Here is a 20,313-nt window from a genome sequence, read left to right on the forward strand (position 1 = left end):
ACCAGGGGATTTCCGAAGCAGCTTCGTCAGTTTGTGGTACATATCGGTTCCTTAGGCTAGATATCGTAAGATCATTATATAGGGTTAGTATGTGGGGATCGACGAGATGGGATATATTGTTTTAGAAATATGATTTATATGTGTTTATAATATTAGTGGTTTTGTAGGATCGAGATATACTTTATTATCACAATGTTTGAACTAAGAGCTTTCGTACTATGTGTTCCTTAGGTGATTGGGTTCACCAGGGATATTCGAACTAAGTGTTTATTAGATATTTGAACTTAGTGTTCATCAGGGATATTTGAACTAAGTTTTCATTAAGTGTTTGTGAACTAGGTGTTCATTAGATAATACTGGAACTAAGTGTTCATTAGGTGTTCTTGAACTAGGTGTTCATTAATTATTGTGAGCTGCGTGTTCACCAGAGGTAATCTAAGAATCTTGGCAGCACTAGACTTTATGCCAGTTCCTTAGGGCAATCCTTAGGAATGAATGGGATAAGGGTAATCGGTTCTTAGGATAAATCTTTAAGAAATAAATGGAGATAATGGGGTGAGTAGTTGGATTGATTGTTTGATAATCGAATATAATAATTATATTATTGTGTGTTGAAAACCCTATATGCTTAACAGGCTCCCAAGCCTGACCCTCCAGTTTTTCTTTGTATTACAGGTTTTGATACGAGAGCATAAGTTAGCTGACATAACGAGAGATTTTGGATTATAGGCCACTAGTTATGAATAACTGTTGTAAGGCCTATTTTGTTATGTTTATGCTTTTGATCTGTATTGAACATGACATCCCGAGATTTTGTTATATAATGAAAATACATTTCTTTAAAGAAATGCTTTGATAACTTCTTATCATATTTTGTTTTGAGAACAAATTCCGCACCTGTTTTCTTTAAAAGATTACTCTGATAATAAAAACAAAGCATAAACAAATCGGTCTTTTATGACCGTGAAATTAGCGATGTCGCAAAGGGGTAAATAGAGGGAGATCACATTTAAAATCGAAGACTAAAGGTTCATCGAACATGAAATGTTATGACTACAAGGAGAAAGGGCACTTCAAGTGAAATTGTCCGCAACTGAAGAATGGGAAGTCCAAGAGTGAATCAAGCAGCAATAACACCACTTGTACCCAAAGTATCACAAGATTTCTTTTTCCGTTTGCCACCACGATTACATATAACATGTTTATTCTTTATAATATTGTTATCAAACCTTGACTGTGTGCTCAGTCTCACATCAAACCACCAATTTCAGCATACTCATAATACATTTTGATGGCCAACTTTAATGATTTGAAGATTAAACCTTTAAATGGAAAAAGTTGAACAAGTACATCTAGCTTATAGACATGTTCTCCAGTTACATTACTACAATATTGTGTATCAAATGAACTCGAAGATTCACCTGAGAAAAATATATAAAATCAAAATCAATCTATTAATGAATGAATAAAACAATCAAATACGAATACATGAAATTCCTATGAATAAACCAAAAAACAATGTTTGTTAATGAATGAATAAAAATTCATATATGAATACGTAAAATTCATATGATTCAAAAAAAAAATATAAAATAAAAACAATACTTATTTATATACTGATAAAATGGAAATAATAATAAATTTGAAATTACAATTATCACACGTTTATTTATATATGAATAAGACAATAGTTTATTCAGATTTACAGATTTATACGTAAATACATGATCATCAACAAAATTAAAAACAATATAATAATTCAATAAGTGATACCTTCAAAAAAACAAGTTCTCAACATCTTCGTCTTCACTCTCACACATCGAAGAATACAAATCACCATCAATAACACTAAAATATGACATAATAGACAAATTGATCTGTAATAAATAACAAAAACAATCTTAATATCGATGAAACTCATGATAAAATAAAATAGAAACACAACAACAACAAAATTAAAATAAAAAACATAACAACAATTCATAAATATGAAAACCTATCTTACTTCAATGTGTACAAACAATCTGCTTGAAAATTAAATCAATTCCGATCAGATGATGCAATTGCAATAAAGATTATATGAAAACTTGATCAATTTCGAACCTGTCTCACTTCAGAGCGTAAAAACAATCTGATTGAAAAATTAAATTAGTTCCGATCAAATGATGCAAATTGCAATAGAGATCTTATACTTCAGAACAAAAATCCGATGAAACAATTGCAATACAAATGTGAAACTTCACGATAAATGCATAAAACAATGCAAATTGAACGGATACGTGTAATTGCTAACGAATCATATAAAGAAATAATCTTGATAATGAGTTTCGATATATCCAATTCTAACGAGATAAATATCTCATGAAATTGGAAACTGAATACAAAAAAGAAAGAAGTAAATCTAAAAAGTGACTAATTTACAAAGATACCCTTAATGAAAAAAATGATATGTACGATTTTAAGGTTTTCATGTTAGATAAATGATTGGTTGAGAATAGTTTTCTCATTCTCAACCTTTTTTTTTATTTTTTTAATTGAACTTACCTCTCTCTCTCTCTCTCTCTCTCCCCCCTCTCTCTTTCTTTCTTTCTCTCTCTCTCTCTCTCTCTCTCTCTCTCTCTCTCTATATATATATATATATATATATATATATATATATATATATATATATATATATATATATATATATATATAGAGAGAGAGAGAGAGAGAGAGAGAAGTAGGATCAAGTAGCAACTCAAAAAAATGGTAGGAACCGCGAGGATAATTTTTTTCCTTAAGATTGAAAAAATAAATGGTCAGGATTTAATTTTATTCATTGTCAAATATCGCGAGATGATATGATATTTTCGTAATTAATTGCAAGATTTTGATAATTTTCAGAGAATGTTAATTTTTTTAAGGGGATAAGTGACAAAAGCAAAAAGATTAAGAGAAAAAAGAAAAAAGAAAATAAAAATCCGGTCATATGGCCTCTCCACTGACACGTGCCCCAGCATATGGCCTCTCCACTGACACGTGCCCTAGCATGGCAAGTGTCCAACCCTTTTTACCGGTGAGTTTTTTTCTCCACGGCTTAATTTTTTGGCCATAAATTATCTTTTATTTGAAAAAAAAAATCTGAAAAAACCAAAGTTCTTAAAATTTAATTCTCTACAAAATGAGTACAATCATGAAATTTTGGAAAACATATATATATATATATATATATATATATATATATATATATATATATATATATATATATATATAATTTTTTATATTTATATAAAAACCTAGAAAAATTCTCTAAAAATTATAAAAATTTAAGGAATACAAACTCACCATTCTAATGACTTTGTAAAAAGAATCTTTAAAAAATAAGGTGTTTTAAATACCAAATTTGATTTTAAAAAATTTAAAGTTTTTAAAAAACTGAACATAATATGATGAAAATAGAGATGATTCAAAAAAATTTATGATTCAAAAATATTATGATTAAATATGTTTATGATCATTAAATTGTTATGATCTAAAAATATTTTTATTCAAATATTTAATGATCATTAATTATTATATTTTTTATGATTTAAAATTAAACGATTCAAAAAATATTATGATCAAAATGTTGTATTGAACAGAAACTTTATTTAATTTAATATGTTATAATCCAAATTAAAGTGATCTAAATGAATATGATCAAAAATGTATGATGCATAATATCGTTATGATTCAAAATATTATGATTCAAAATTTTATGATCCAAGCATAATATGATTCAAAAAAAATATGAACAAAAAATATTATGATAATTAATATTCTTCTTATTTAAAATTTTATAATTGTTAAATATTAAAACTCAAATCGATATTTAGTTTAGAAAACAATAAAAAGGCAAAAAATAATAAAAAACCCCCTAGTATCTTCAAGTATGTAATGAAGATATTAAAAAAAACCAAAAAAATATATATACGAAAAAAAAAAGAAAAAAACATAAAACAAATAAAAACATAAAAAAAGGAAAAAAATAAAATCTTTAAAACTGAGCATATATCTATTTAAAAAAATGTTTTTTTTTAACGAAAAATAAAAAAATAATAAAAAAAACAAAATAAATGAAAAAGAAAAGAAAAACTCTATTAAATGATATTCTATGAACGTTCGTTGCACATGATTATTCATTCGAGTTCGTTTTAAATTCCATGCACGTGCGTTGCATGCGAACGCGTCACGACCAAATAAATGAGTTTGACGTTTGTGTCATTCTTGAAATGATTGATGGAGAATAGTAATCGAGGTTTCTACCAATTTTAGAGGTGCACGCCAAGTGCGCGCCATGCTCGTCGCTCACATCTAACACCTAAATCCGTCGAGATTAGGGAGACGTGGACCATTAGAAGTGTATCATGTGACAAGCTGTGGATTGAGCCATGAAGAAAGTGAACGTCGCGCATGAAGTGCTCCGTGCGCACAACCACTATAAATAGAGGTGCTCACTTTAGGATTTTTTTTTCATCCCAAACACTATCTTTATACCTCTAAAGCTATTTCGGAGATCCTCTCAATGACGCGAAGCTTCGGATGTAGTGGCTTGGATGCTTTAGAATACGCTACTACTGTGAGTTCACGGTCCCGATTTCACAATTTTAAATATTTTATGGGGGAATACATGCTTATCAAATGGTTTTATCAAAAGACTAAACTGCACAAATGGTCCCTATAGTTAGCTAAAAATCCTACTTTGGTCCAAAAAGGTTTGGACTAGCAATAAAGATCCAAACTTTTCATTTTGTTGCGTGTTTGGTCCAGTTTGCTTTCAACTTTTTTTTTTTATAACGACAGATTTGCCTTTGCTTTTTCAATTTTATTTATTTATTTGAATATTTTTATAATTAAAAGAAAATAAAAAACCAATTACTCTCTCTCTCTCTCTCTCTACCTCTATCTCGATCTCTCTCAACCAAAAATCTACAACAAAGAACACAACCTAACATGGCTTCCCACCATACACATCTTCTCTCACAGCGGGCCATGAATCGTTAACACACACACACACACATCTCTCGATCTCTCCAACAATCGATCTCTCAAAAAACAAATATGTTGTCAAATCGATCTCTCAGAAAACCCATCTATATGAATCGATTTTCAATCCATCTATATAAACGATTGTGGTGGTGTTTTGGCTCAATCAAATTGCCAGTGGTGTTACAACAATTGTTTTCGTGTTATGGATCTCTGATTAACAGCCCTACATAAAGGAGGTGACCATGTTCTGATTTGAAGATGAAGGTCGATGATGGTTTGGTTGCGATAAAGGGTGAAGGCTTTCGGTCTGTCAACATGATGGTGACAAATACGATTTCTTCAATACTTCAGTTAAGAATAGATCAACTTTTCTATTACAACCAAGTTGTCGCGACCCCAAATCCATTTCCTCAATACCACCAAAGCACCACTATCAAATCAATTAGGGTTCTTAAGAACATATTAGAAATTAGGACTCGTCACTATCTCTCAAGCATTTATTCGTTTGCTTCATCATCTCCAAACAAATAAAAGAGACAAACTCAAACATATGTCCTTAATTTCTGAATATCAACCCATTGATCGTTTTTTTTTCCTTTTTGACGACATCTGCAAATAAAAAACGAATGAGCGATTGGGATAGAAAATTTGAAGGTGGATGAAAAAGGGGGTGTGTTCTTCAAAAAAATTCCACAGACCTCTCATTGTTTTTGGATTGAATGTGGTTCACAAAGAAGATGATGAATAGTAGATCCCCCAATAAAATGTAAACCCTAACGACTTCTGTCTTCTGTGCCTTTTTTTATACCCCAAAAGGAATCAAAAATAGGGTCTGTCTTCTATCTTCTAAATTTGTGGTGCTTGAATCTTGTTGTGTTCTTGCTTGTGGGGAAGACATCTGCAAATAATTAGTTTTTTATTTTCTTTTAATTATCAAAATATTTAAAAAATAAATAAACTAAAAAAGCAAGGGCAAATTCATCATTATAAAAAAATTTAAAGCAAACTGGACCAAACCCGCAACAAAATGAAAAGTTTTGACCTCTGGTGCTAGTCTAAACCTTTTTGGACAAAATTAGCAATTTCAGCTAACCACATGGACCATTTGTGCAGTTTAGTCTTATCAAAGTATATTTATATCTGTAAATATCAATCGTTTTACAAAGCTTAGAGCCTTAGGATAACATAGCTATAAATATTATGCCTAGTTGTAAGCTATGATATTATGCCTAACATTTATGATGTTCGATAATCTGAGAAGAGAAATATGTAGATGTTATAATGACCGCATCCTTAGGATAACATAGTGTCTATAAGTTATGCTAGTCAAGTATAGGGATATGCATTGTACATAATCGTTACTCTGCCCAAATATCGAGTTATCAAAATAACCATAATTAGGATATATATACGTATGATATATAATAATAATAATAATAATAATAATAATAATAATAATAAGAAGAAGAAAAAACATCATAAATGGTCCTTGTGGTTACCCAAAATCTGAAGTTTAGTCCCCGTGGTTTAAAAACCTCATAAATGGTCCATGTGCTTTCAAAACATTTGACGATTGGTCCTTATTGCTAACTCCGTTAAATTTTATCCATTAACTGAAAGGCATTTTCATCATTTCACTACCACATGGACCATTTATGATGTTTTCACTTATTATTTTTTTTTTTAAAAAAAAGAGAATAATATGCAGATGGCCCTCTCTCTCTCTCTATCCAGTAAACCAACCCACCCACCTTTGTCTTTTTCCCTCGTCTCCAAGAAATGACGAAGAGGATGAAGAAGGTGGGTCAGGCGATGTGGAGGAAGAAAGGAAAATAGACCATGATTTAAGCTGATTTGAGCAGATTTGGAGAGTTGAGTCGATGATAAGGAGACATATATACGCAACTTTGTATTTATGTCTTTTATATATTATTATCACCATCTTCATCTATTTATGGTTTGGAAATGAGACATAGATCTCCCCTGTCAACTAAATGGTCTTGATGTACTCGATTTCTTGATTTTCTGGGTATTGCAATGATTGAATTCAAGTCCAAGTTATGATAAGATATCATATGATCTTTTGTACATTAGGTGATGTTTGAGGGCATGATTTGAATGAGATTTTTCTTTCAGGCATTTCATCGAACATATGTTGTGCAAGACTCGTTTCCCTTCTTTTATCCGTTTTATGCACGTGTGTTAGATCCATCCTTGTCTTCAAATATTCAATTTAGTAAACAAAAGAAACAAGTATATAGGAGGGCAGATGAGTGATGTTGTCGATGAGCTCAACTTTTGATTAGAACCCAAAACAGAAGAATGAGAGGTTAAGCTCTTTTTTGTGGTTGTGGTGCAATCAAAGACTCAAATGATCGACTGCATATTTCCTTCAAAATAGGGAATGAACAGGTAGAGCTATAGTTCGTCAACAATCCTAACGATTATCTTCCAAACTTCTTGCTAAGTCTGATTCAATTTGTATCCAATTGGTATGCTTCTCCATTTCATTGAAAACCTTGTGACTGATTCATGGAAACCCGCAACTTCAATGGCAACAATAATACCGATTTATCTTGCCAATAGTTTGGATAGTTCAACTTCCAACGAAACATTTATTGGCCAACAAACAAATTCGCTGAAAAAGCCGAGTCAAAGATTTGGGTTTACTTTGTGTTAGACAACAAAAGAAACTTAAATTTCATTATATTACATTACATTGGTTTTAGAGAGAGAGAGAGAGAGAGAGAGAGAGAGAGAGAGAGAGAGAGAGAGAGAGAGAGAGAGAGGATCCATCTGCATATTATTCCATTTTTTCTTAAAAAAAATAAAATAAGTGAAAACATCATAAATGGTCCATGTGGTAGTGAAATGACGTAAATACCCTTTAGTTAACGGACAAAACTTAACGGAGTTAGCAATAATGACCAATTGTCAAAAGTTTTGAAAGCACATGGACCATTTATAAGGTTTTTAAACCATGAGGACTAAACTTCAGATTTTGGGTAACCACAATGACCATTTATAATGTTTTTTCTAATAATAATAATAATAATAATAATAATAATAATATCAAATGATATAATTATCAAATATAAAATTAAAGGTGTTTATATTAGGATAATTATAGGAAATATAAAAGATAAAAGATAAAATACCTAAGGTTAATGCATTGTTAATCTCCATGCAATAGCCTTTATTAAATTTGGCTTCCTTGGTACCTATAATCATTAATCTTGCGATAGCTAGCAATATATGTATAGATCTATGTGAGGATTGACACATCCACCTACGATTGCTAGCTATAATCCCGACATGACAACTTTCTAATTTATCACTATTCGACGCCCAATGAAGCGTCGTGACATGGTAATTATTAGTCAAACAACGTCGATTATAAGTGCTTATGGTAATACATTACAAACACCTTCGAGATCCGACTACCACTATGGACGACTTAGGGTGGTAGATAAAATACGTTAGGATCGTTAGATATCCTAAAAGATTATAAGATAAGATAATTAGATATTCTGCAAATATAATAAATTATGATTAATAAAATATCCAACAAAGATAATAAGATAAGATCGTTAGATATCTTGCAAAAATAATAAATTATGATTAATAAAATATCATAAAAAGATAATTAGATAGAATCATTAGATATCCTTCAAAGATAATAAATTAAGATTAATAAATTATCTTAAAAAGATAATAAGATAAGATTATTAGATATACTGCAAAGATAAATTATGATTAATAAAATATTATAAAAAATAATAAAATAAAATCATTAGATATCATGAAAAGATAGTAAATTAGAATTAATAAAATATCTTAAAAAAATAATAGAAAAAATAATAGGATATGATTAGTAGATTTCTAAAAGGTGATATGATAAAACATGAGAAGCTAGGAAATCAAGAATCATAAAGATTTCTAAAAAGTATTCAAAAGAGATATTTTCCTTTTTATTTGACTACATCAACCAATATTATTACCATAAAGATTTCTATGTGTGTGTACATTATATACCATAAACCAATATTATTTTCCTTTTTATTTTACTACATCAACGTCCTTTTAACTCTCTAATCTATTATATTTTCAAATAAAAATATTTAAAAAATAATTAAAAAAGATTAGTTTATTCAGGTATCAGACATTGAAATACTTGAAAATTTAGAAAAATATTATCAGTATCAAATTTAAAACCGGATATCTGAGAATTCAAATTAGATTTTCACATTTTTCAAATACAAATATTTGTGAACACCTAGTTAAGAGTATCTCCGTAAAAAAAACACTTCAACTTAAGGCAGGATAAGAAAAAATAAAACTACTTGAAATGAACCTGCATATTTTTGGTACAACAGAAAGAATAAATTTTATAAGCTGCTCTAAAAATAATACAAAAGTCAAAGGGGGGTAAGTGAAATTTCCCAAAGGTAAACATAAAACATCTATCCTTCAAAGACGAAATTTAAAACGTAAGGGGAAAAAATAAAACATATTACTCTCGCCAAAATTTAGGGTTTTGCGTGGATTAAAGCAGTAGGGTTTGCGTTCTTCTGCTGCGCAGCCTTAAATCTTCCCCTTCGTTCTCTTCATTCGCTCGGCACTCACTATACAACAATGGCGGTTGGGTAATATCGCATCTCCTTCCATTTTCTTTCTGTACGCATTCTACGATGGCTCATATGTTAATGCTTTTGCTCAAATTTTAATATTTTGCAGAAAGAACAAGCGTATTTCCAAGGGGAAGAAGGGTGGCAAGAAGAAAGCGTTAGTTTATTTTTCTTTTCTACTTCCTAATGACCATCGTTCCATTGTTTTCGTAAATAATTTCAGGATTCTAATATTTTAAATATGCATATTCAACAGGGCCGATCCTTTTTCGAAGAAGGATTGGTATGATATCAAAGCGCCATCGGTGTTCAACACTAGAAGTGTTGGCAAAACCATTGTCTCACGTACCCAGGGTACAAAGGTAGTTACTTCACATTTAATTTTTGTTATCATTCTAAGTTACTGGTAAATTGATATCATTAAGTTCAAGTTTGATATTAAAAACTCGATTCGTATGAATTCGATCGTTCTTGACGTTCCAAGATTTATGCATACCATCATAAATCTGCTAGATGGGTTTAGGTATTAAGAACTGATAGTAATATATTCTTTTTTATCAGATTGCTTCAGATGGTCTGAAACACCGTATCTTCGATATATCTTTGGCCGATCTCCAAAACGATGAGGATCATGCCCACAGAAAGATCCGTTTGAGAGCTGAAGATGTTCAAGGAAAGAATGTTTTGACTAACTTCTGGGTACACAACACAACACATGAATATCTATTTCCATCTTCTAACTATATACAATCCAATCATTCATATTCATTTTTTAACTTTTGATTTCTTTTTAGGGCATGGACTTCACAACAGACAAATTGAGATCCCTTGTGAAAAAATGGCAATCTTTGATTGAAGCCCATGTGGATGTGAAAACCACAGACAGCTACACTCTAAGGATGTTCTGCATTGGCTTCACCAAGAAACGTGCTAATCAAGTGAAAAGGACATGCTATGCACAATCTAGTCAGATTAAACAGGTGAAAATCTATCCTATTGTCACTTTGACCCATTTTTTATATGATGAATGACACTTTTGTCTATTGGGTTGTGTTAGATTCGTCGCAAAATGAGGGAGATAATGGTAAATCAGGCACAATCTTGTGACCTAAAAGAGCTTGTGCAGAAGTTCATTCCTGAGTCAATTGGAAGAGAGATTGAGAAGGCTACATCCAGCATCTACCCTTTACAGAATGTCTTCATTCGCAAAGTCAAGATCTTGAAAGCACCAAAGTTTGACCTTGGAAAATTGATGGAGGTATGCTGTCGTCTTCAATCTCAGGCTTTACAGTTATACATTATTAAAAACACATTAGTTTATAGGTTTATTTATAAAATTGCAACTATTCTTGTGTGTCTAGGTTCATGGTGATTATGCAGAAGATGTAGGTGTTAAAGTGGAAAGGCCTGCAGATGAAGCAGAGCCAGAAGCAACTGAAGTAATTGGTGCTTGAATGGGGAGTTATATAGTTTCTTGGTTTTTCCCTTTTATGTTTCTTTAAGTCATAGACATGAAATCATGGTTTTGTTTTTTTGATTATTGATGAGTTTTTGCTTTAGATTGATGTTGAATTTTTGTAGTAATGTCTTTGGAAGAGGATTTATGCATCTTTTAAAGCTGTTATATATGCTGATTCAACTTCTTGTTTTAGGGATTAAAAGCAGAAAAGAATATTAATTCGGTGCTTTCATTTCTTTCAATTATAGCAATCATGTTTTGAAATAATAAAATCCAATCATGAATTATGGCGATATATCAATTTTCCATCTCTTGGAAACTTGAATGATGATCGAGTGAACAAATTGATTTCCGATTTTATAAACATGGATTCGAAATTCTAATAGTTTGAACAAAATTGAAATTTTATCAGAACCAAATAATGATTCCATAACAAGACTTCCCTTAAAAACAAATATATAGCATGAACATACATTGAGTAACTTTTTTTTTGTTTTGTTTTTTTTTATAAGTATCAAAATCATGTATCCTAAAACATTAGTCATCGTAAAAAAAAATCTCTAATTTCTTCAATCATACCTAAGATTTCTTCGTTGATTTTTGAATCTGATTAATTCTTCTCTTTCATTGAAGAAATTAGAGAATTTTTAGGATACATTATGTTTTAGAATACATGATTTTGATTAAAGAAATTGATTTTCATACAAAAATATATAATTTATTGGGTTTAATATCTAAGCTTATGTATTTATCATCATTCTATTCACTTTTTACATAGTAAAAATATATTTAATTTTGAAAACTTGTTATTTGTTTTTTTAGGACAATTCTCGTTTTGATTTCACAGGCAAAACCAAATTGAAATTCAAAATTTTAATCCAGTTTTGATTAAAACTGATGATAAAAACGTGATCATATCATATAAAAATGTCGATATAATATTAGTTTTATGGACAAAATCAATATAAGATTATAAGATTGTAGGCATGATCATTATCAATACTATATTATTAATAATACAAAAAAATCATCAATAAAATTATATTTAACTCTATCTTTTTTATTAAAGTGTTATTTAATCTAGAAAATCATTTTAACATTTTAAATTGATCGCTAATGTCGTAAAAAACCAATGTATCTGATATTTATACCTTTTCAATGAGTTTTTTAATTGGATATTTAGATTGAGTTTACTTTATATTATGAAACCAATGTATCTGATATTTATACCTTTTCAATGAGTTTTTTTTTATTGGATATTTAGATTGAGTTTACTTTATATTATGAAATAATATTGATGTATCATTTGTCATTTTCTATTATATAGCTAGATTTATAGGTTTGATTCTAAAATTATAACCCGGTGTTTTAATTTTGTTATGTTTGTTGTAAGATTTTTTGATCATGATATCTTATAAAATAAGCACAATCATATGTAAGATCTTATCATGACAACTTTAGACGCAAAACCATCAAAAATATGAGTGGGTGTTTGAGATTTGTTTAATTTAAATAACTTATGTTTTTTTAAATGCTTTTTAGCTTATGTTTATCATGTCAAAACTATAATTATATATATATATATATATATATATATATATATATATATATATATATATATATATATATATATATATATATATATATATATATTATGAGTTTGATTTTATCTGATACGTAATAATATGATAAATTATTTTTTAATGTTTAATAAATTATGTTTATACAAGTATAACGAGGAAGTAACTTAGCAAAACTTCTTTGTTTAAGTCAATACGTTAGAAAAAAATTATTTATCAAAAACTCATTAATTAATTTATTAAGTGTTTTTAATATTCTCATATGCAAAATTTTAAAATGCTAATTACCGCTGTTAAACCATAATAAATCAAAAAACACTTCGAATAAGCAATCTCAAATTTGAATATCCTAGTTATATAGTCGTATGACTACTATCTAAAGTGAACAATTCACTTTTATCAAAATAGCAAACAATCATAGTTGCAACTTAGAGAAATTCAAAAATAATATAATCCAAAATTTTGAATAGTTGCTCGATCTTAAGCTATAATTTAAGGATATCGATTAATTATACTAGGGTGCAAACGAGTCAAACTACTTGTGAGATACTCAATGGTCGACTCATTAAAAGCTCGACTCGAAAACAATTTTAAACGAACCCAAACCATGCTCAAGCTTAAGATTATGCTTGTTTATTAAACGAGCTCTAGCTCGAATGCTCGATCCTGTGTTACTAAGTCTGATTAGCATTGAGTCTAAACGAGCCTATATATATACAGAGGCGGAACATAGAAGGGGCTAGGGGAGGCCATGGCCCCCCTGCTTTTTTATCTACTAAATTGCAACAACTATAGAATGGTGATTATATAAGTTAATATTCTAAGAAATCAAAACATTGGCCCCTCACCTTTTTTCTACCGAATACAGTAATTAAACTTAAGATTTTTAGAAAATCAAAAGTAACCATATATTATCAAACTTATCCAAGGAAAACTAATTTGACTTGAAAGTAGAAAATATACACAATAATCGCATAAAAAGTTGGAGACTTACAAATTAACCATATAAAAATTATATGAAATCAATTATTTACTTACATCTTCAAATCAATAAACCCTAAAAATACTATCGACTCCGCTTCTTGTTGGATCACACTGAAACTAGAAGATGTTGGATCGCTTTTCCTTGGTTTGAAACAATAACTAGTTCTTCCGCACTCGTGCAAGTTACAACTCACCAGACTTCTTGCTATCTCCCCTTTTCACCTTCAGTCGACTCTTCTCCATCGGCTCTTTATTCTCTCTCCTCCCCGAGTCGCCGGCATCAGACAACCACTGCTGTCCTCTCAGCCAACTCCACAACACAGGTACACATTTCCTCTTTGTGTAACTTCATATCACTTAAGACTATGAGTCTCTTACTACTCTCTCCATCTCTCGTTTGTAGATACTGATAAGTATCTCATTTATATATTTATATTATAAATCTTTAGTCACAGATGTAGATGGATGTATACGGGTAATAAAGATGTAGTAGGTATATCATAGATATATAGGGTACTGGTGATGAACATGGATGATAAAATGTATGTATAGGGGTAATAACTATAACATAAAAAAAAGTCTACACAAAAATAAAAGAAGTGGTGCATATATATGGGTATTGGGTAATAAAATTTGAGTCAATAAAGTTGGAGTAATTATTATTTTAGATATATATTTACAATGATAAATTCAATATATATATATATATATATATATATATATATATATATATATAATTTTTTGTAAATATTAGTTTCGGCCCCCTAGCCCTTATTGTTCGTGTTCCGCCCCTGTATATATAATATAAAATTTTGAATTTTATTTTTGTATGCTAAAATAAATAAATATTTAAAAAGACGCTAATTTAGGGAATTAAGTACAACCTATACAAATGGAGCCGCAACCAAGCCCTAGCTTGTATTATGCTAAACGAGTCTCGAACTGGTCTCATAAGGCTCGAGCTTGCGTCCAAAAAAATTTAAACAAGTCAAGTCCGAACTAGTTAGCTCGGCTTGATTCGTTTGCACTCCTTAGTTTACACATTTGACGTTTGCATGAGAGCTATTTAAAAATTGGTTAAAATTATCTTTTGCAAATTTGTTTTGTGAGTTAAAATAATAAGTAATAACTTAATGATAGTTATTGAATATTGATCAACTCATTATATTCGTTCTCCACTTGCCAACTTTAGTCACGATTAACCACCCTACAATTGTATATATAGGTCGTTGATGACTATCATTATATAAAAAAGGAATATTGCGTAATACATAATGGTTAATACTATCAACCTCCTATGACATAAACATTAAACAATGAATCCTTCCTTGGTAAATGTTGCTTAGCTTTTTAATTACTTAATTAAATTGACAAAAAAAGATAAAATTTTCAGATATCCGAATCAATTATATCTTGTTTAACGTAACGCAAAAATAAAAGAATTAATTTACATTAAAAAAAAAAAAAAAAAAAAGACTTCATAATACCTAACTATTTAAAATTTGTCTTTCAATTTTTTTCTCTCATTCTCAAGTGTACTCTTGTTCGAAAAACTATGAACTAAACACAGATTTGAACAGGAATCAAACAAAAAATTATGCCAAAAAACCAGTGCAATTCGGATTCTGTCTTGAAACTCAAAACTTTATTTCCCATTACATATATTAATATGTGATAACATATAAATATCCAAAATCTGAGACACAAACTTGGCACATTTTGAAAACACATGTTTGTGAGAAAGAGAAGAAGAAAGATGTTCACATCTGAGCAGAATGATCTCCACTGTAATCAATCTCATTCTCCAAGTCAAAGTCATCCTCATCAGGATCCATGGATCCACCAATCTCCGGCCGCCCATCCGTGGTGGTGGAGCCTTCTCCGGGAACCTTTGCCTCTTGTATGATCCGGTTGACCTCTTCAACACTTTGCAGTGATTGGTCAAAGCTTGCATTCTCATAGTTTGTTTTTTCACCTTCAACCAGATCCTTAGGCATGTTCTTCACAAACCATGGATGTTTCTTGATTTCTGCTATCGTGATTCTCTTCAAAAAAAAAAAAAAACAATTCATAAACTTATTAGATTAAGTCCATTAAGTGAAAAGAAACACGATATGAGAAAGGAGGGCACCTTAGAGGGGTTTGCTACAAAGATATGAGAAAGAAGGTGTCTACAATCAACAGAAACACGCACGTAATCTGGTATTGAGTATTGAACGCTCACAATTCTCTGCAAAAAATTAACACAATCAAATTAAGATCACAAAAATTGAGTTCGAGTTTTTGAAACTCATATGTATGAATCCCCAAAGTTCAATTTCTGAATTCTTTTCGGAGAAGTATCATAAACGTTTTGCGATTAAAACAGAAAACAAAGCCACAAAGTTATTTGTTGAACGCGTGATCAAATTCACTTCGTTTTTGAAACCTGAAAGTGTTAGAATTGACCCGAAAAGTCAAAGCGATTACAATTCCTCACCAAGTAATTGACTTTTGGAAGTCAAAAGCATGAATCTTCAAGCATCAGATTCAAGTTAAATCATTTGAAAATTTTCGGGAAACATAACATAATATTTTTGAACATATGACATAAAACAAAGACAAAGTAGTTATTTCTTGAATTTGTGAACAAATTCATTTCAATTTCGCAATCCAAAAGTGTTAGATTTGACTGAAAAGTCAAAGAAAAAAAAATCTCACCCCAATGGTTTTACGAAAATTCCTAGGATCTTCAGGGTCCTCAAAAGGGTAAGCTCCAACCAACATAACATACAGAGTCACACCACACGACCAAACATCTGCAATCTAACAACAAACAAGATTCACAATTTCATTATAATAAAAAATCGAAAACTTTAATTGAACAATAAATTTATATTCAAAAATACCTTCCCATCATATTCTTTCCGAGATAGAACCTCAGGGGCAATGTAAGCTGGTGTTCCAACAGTCGATTTCGGTTGTGAGTGCAATAAACCAGACTACACAAAAAACAACCATAAAATATAAAATCCAAAAAACATATAAAAACGTAAACTTTATTTTAAAAGATAATATTTTGAAAACATTAAACCTTTGAATAACCAAAATCACATATTTTGAGACGTGGGGATGGACTCCCATCTAGGAGAGTGTTCTCTAGCTTCAGATCTCTATGACAAATTTCCTGAAATTAAAGAAAATATAGCGTTTTAATTTTACCTTTTTTTTCTTTTTTACCATGAAATTAAAGTTATTATCTTTTTTGGTTTACCATGGAATGGCAGTAGCTGACTCCGGATAGAAGTTGTTGGAAGAAAAATCGAGCCTGTATTAAAAACAAAGATCTCCCAACTTTAATGCTTGTGGAAATTTATAATAAGATGAAGATAATGAAGTTAAAATGTGTAAAAAAAAAAAAAAGAAAAAAGAAAACCTCATCTTCACTGAATCTTCCAGCACTTGTGATCTTACTAAAAAGTTCACCACCAGCTGCATATTCCATGACTATAGCCAAATGTGTCCGAGTTAATAACACCTGCATGATTGGGATTTCAAGAATTGCACGTTTTTGTTCATTAAGAGGGCATTTAAGTCTTTTTGCACAGATGAAAGATATAGAGCTTTATGTTCTGTGTGTAAGAGAAGGGGACTAAAAGATGAAACTTAAATTTACCTCCTTGAACCTAACGATGTTGGGATGCCTTAATGACCTGTGATTAATGATTTCCCTTTGAACATTTTCATCAATCTGAAAAAAAAAAGAAATTAAATTAGTGGTCATAAGTTGCTATTGAAGTGGAAATACATGAGATAAACACATTCAAATGTTGGAGTTCAAGTTCGATCGCATGAAACACAAAAAAGTTTACACTTACCAATGTGTATGTGATCTTTAAAATCAATCTTTACGCATATTCAAGAATTACCCTAGGTTTTTTACTTGATCATCTCTAAGTTACGAAATTGCTAAAATGGGCTTTCAAATTGAAAAAGAGGTCTTTACTCTTTACTCTAAATGAACATTTTATCCATACATTAAAAAAATTCACAATATTTATCAAATTTGACGTGACAGGAGTTGGAAGGGAAAAAGAAGAAGAGCAAATATGTAAAAGGTACATTAAACCAATTTTTTTTGGCTTAACCCAATAAGTCGTTTGGCAAGATCAAATAAAAAAGAAACAAACATATTCGGAAAATTCTTGAGAAGCCCTCTTAAGTCATTTTTTTTTTAAAAACTGTGCAAGCAATATGTGGATACCATGTTTCGGAAGTAACATTTATCATGAGAACCCTAAAGTTTGCTCAAGGAAGAAAACCCAAAATCTTGAAATTAAGTTGACTTGAGGATGGTCAAACCCTAGTCTATAAAAAAGATTCCATCTTTTTTCAAACTTCACTGAATTCTATGAGGTAATACCAAAATCTGAACTCGTTAACTCCACAATGCGAATCTTGTAAAAACAACACAAGATATATTTGTTCCAGATCATCGTTTTCAGAAAAAAAAGAAAAAAAAAACCTGAATTAAAGGGTGGGTTAAAATGATCTGAAGCTTGAAATATAGAATCAAACAAAACCCATCAAGCAATTCCAATAAAAAAAGTGAAAAATCAAACAATTAGAAACTATCCAACAAATTAAATAAAGAAATTAAACTTTATACCTTTTTCCCTCTTTCAATGTATTTGACGGCAAACAGCTCTTTAGTCTTCTTATCTCTAACCAGCCTTGCAACTCCGAAATTCCCAGAACCAAGCTCTTTCAATGGTTCGTACTTCTCCTCCATTGTAGCAGAAGAAAATTATTCAGTAAAATCCCCAAAATGTGAGAGCACAAACGTTTGAACTAAAAACCCACTAGAAACGAGTCAAATTTTAAACAAAATCCAGACGAAAGAATCGGAAAGTTTTCGGAGAGGTTGATGGCGATTTGTATGAATCAAGACATAGAGACTGGGTTTTTGGAGTTGTATTATAAAGAGAAAGGGTCAATGTTAGTGGAATTTTTTTAAAAGAGTAGCTTAGAAGTTAGAAATCGAGCTCAAATTCAAAGGATCTAATGAGGGTTTTGTTTTCAAGGATTAAATAAGATTTTGTTAAGCATCCGATATTTTATAAGACAATCTATGTCAATTTGATTGTTGACAATTGCATTTTATTTTACAGTTGCTTTAATTTTTCATGATTATAAAGAGTAAATTATAAATTTAGTCCTTAAATTATTAGAAATTTACGCTTTAAAATGCTCATTTGGTCCAATATCACTTGCCTCATCTTATTTTGGCCCCTCAAAATTTATCATTTCTACAACATTAAAGTTTCAATCAAGGATATTTTTTTGTCTACGCTATTTAGCAAGTTTGACTATATATATATATATATATATATATATATATATATATATATATATATATATATATATATATATATATATATATATATATATATATATGGGAAAAGTGAATATACCCTTAAGTTTATAAGTTTAAGTACACAAACTCACCATAGTACCTCGTTTTGTATCCTATAATACATTCTAATTGTCCAATGTTCTTATAATTTAACTTCTAACTTGATTTACTTCCAATATTTCTATAATTTACATATTTATCTTCCTCTTATATAATTTTCATTTTCAATTACAATATATATAGTGTAGTAGGTGTTCGGCAAAAATATGTGATGTAAGAGAATGATAATAGTGAAATTTCGAATATCTTGAAAGCAAATCAAGTTAGGGTTGAAGTTTAACAAAATTATAATGAATATATCAAACAAAACGATGTATTATGGTGTGTTTGAGTACGTAAGCTTATATATACTCAATGGTATATTCACTTTTCTCTCTCTCTCTCTCTCTCTCTCTATATATATATATATATATATATATATATATATATATATGTATGTATGTATGTATGTATGTATGTAAAAGTGAATATGTGACTGTTATGTACCTAAGCTTAAGTATAGAACCTTTTAAACGACGTAATTTTAAACAAAACAAATCTAATTTCATTTTATCTTAGTTTTGTTTTAATAGAATACCATTGAATTAAGTTCAATTATGGTATGAAAAAGATCAATTATATATATTTTTATTGCAAATGATTATTGAGTTTATAAAGAAAATAAAAAACCAATAGTTTTTAACGATTATAACTCAAGCGTTTTGTATTTCAATTGAAAAAATATATCCAATGATTTTGTGAAAAGCTTGATTGAATTATGACATGTTCTTCTTTTATCTCTTATTCTATTAGTTTTTATTTAGAATTTAGTAGGGTTGATGAAATGGTCACGACTTTTAATGCTTTAAGTTCTTAAACACAATAAAGAAAAAGAACATAAATTTGATCGATTTAGTAAGTCACATGATTAATGAAGAATAGTAAAAGAGATATCATGATTAGTTTGGATATAAATTGATCAAAACTACATTGTTTAGAGGGTTCTATATATAAGCTTAGGTACATGACAGCCACATATTCCCTAAGCCCATATATATATATATATATATATATATATATATATATATATATATATATATATATATATATATATATATATATATACACGTTCAACAGATAACCATTATTATTCAAGGAACCAATCCAAAGCGTCGAAATTTAAAGCGATCAACGACAAATGAAAGGGTTGTAAATTTTTAT

At 29.7% G+C, this 20,313-nt stretch overlaps 2 protein-coding genes across 2 annotated transcripts; one reads left to right on the forward strand and one right to left on the reverse strand.

Moving 5' to 3' along the window:
• The first annotated feature begins 9,510 nt into the window (after positions 1-9,510).
• LOC145034533 (small ribosomal subunit protein eS1) lies at positions 9,511-11,286 on the forward strand. Its single transcript, XM_078982970.1, has 7 exons — positions 9,511-9,653; positions 9,745-9,792; positions 9,892-9,997; positions 10,197-10,334; positions 10,430-10,615; positions 10,693-10,893; positions 10,997-11,286. Exons 1-7 carry the CDS (start codon positions 9,643-9,645, stop codon positions 11,087-11,089), a joined length of 783 nt encoding a protein of 260 aa, XP_078839096.1. The 5' UTR covers positions 9,511-9,642; the 3' UTR covers positions 11,090-11,286.
• Positions 11,287-15,281: 3,995 nt separating this feature from the next.
• LOC145034534 (serine/threonine-protein kinase SAPK3-like) lies at positions 15,282-18,585 on the reverse strand. The gene is made up of 9 exons (XM_078982971.1): positions 18,307-18,585; positions 17,314-17,388; positions 17,074-17,175; positions 16,912-16,965; positions 16,732-16,824; positions 16,547-16,639; positions 16,359-16,463; positions 15,790-15,888; positions 15,282-15,703 (listed from the first exon to the last, which is right to left on the reverse strand). Exons 1-9 carry the CDS (start codon positions 18,427-18,429, stop codon positions 15,419-15,421), a joined length of 1,029 nt encoding a protein of 342 aa, XP_078839097.1. The 5' UTR covers positions 18,430-18,585; the 3' UTR covers positions 15,282-15,418.
• Between the last annotated feature and the right edge of the window lie 1,728 nt (positions 18,586-20,313).

This window comes from Lactuca saligna, chromosome 3 (assembly GCF_052625555.1).
Source record: "Lactuca saligna cultivar CGN05327 chromosome 3, ASM5262555v1, whole genome shotgun sequence".
Lineage (NCBI taxonomy): Eukaryota > Viridiplantae > Streptophyta > Magnoliopsida > Asterales > Asteraceae > Lactuca > Lactuca saligna.

Coding starts and splice junctions, on each gene's coding strand:
- LOC145034533 (XM_078982970.1), top strand. Junction 10,335..10,429: donor ATGTTTTGACTAACTTCTGG/GTACACAACACA, acceptor ATTTCTTTTTAG/GGCATGGACTTCACAACAGA. Junction 10,894..10,996: donor ACCTTGGAAAATTGATGGAG/GTATGCTGTCGT, acceptor TTGTGTGTCTAG/GTTCATGGTGATTATGCAGA.
- LOC145034534 (XM_078982971.1), bottom strand. CDS start 18,429: ATGGAGGAGAAGTACGAACCATTGAAAGAGCTTGGTTCTGGGAATTTC. Junction 17,176..17,313: donor ACATCGTTAGGTTCAAGGAG/GTAAATTTAAGT, acceptor CCAATCATGCAG/GTGTTATTAACTCGGACACA. Junction 16,640..16,731: donor GTGATTTTGGTTATTCAAAG/GTTTAATGTTTT, acceptor TTTTTTGTGTAG/TCTGGTTTATTGCACTCACA.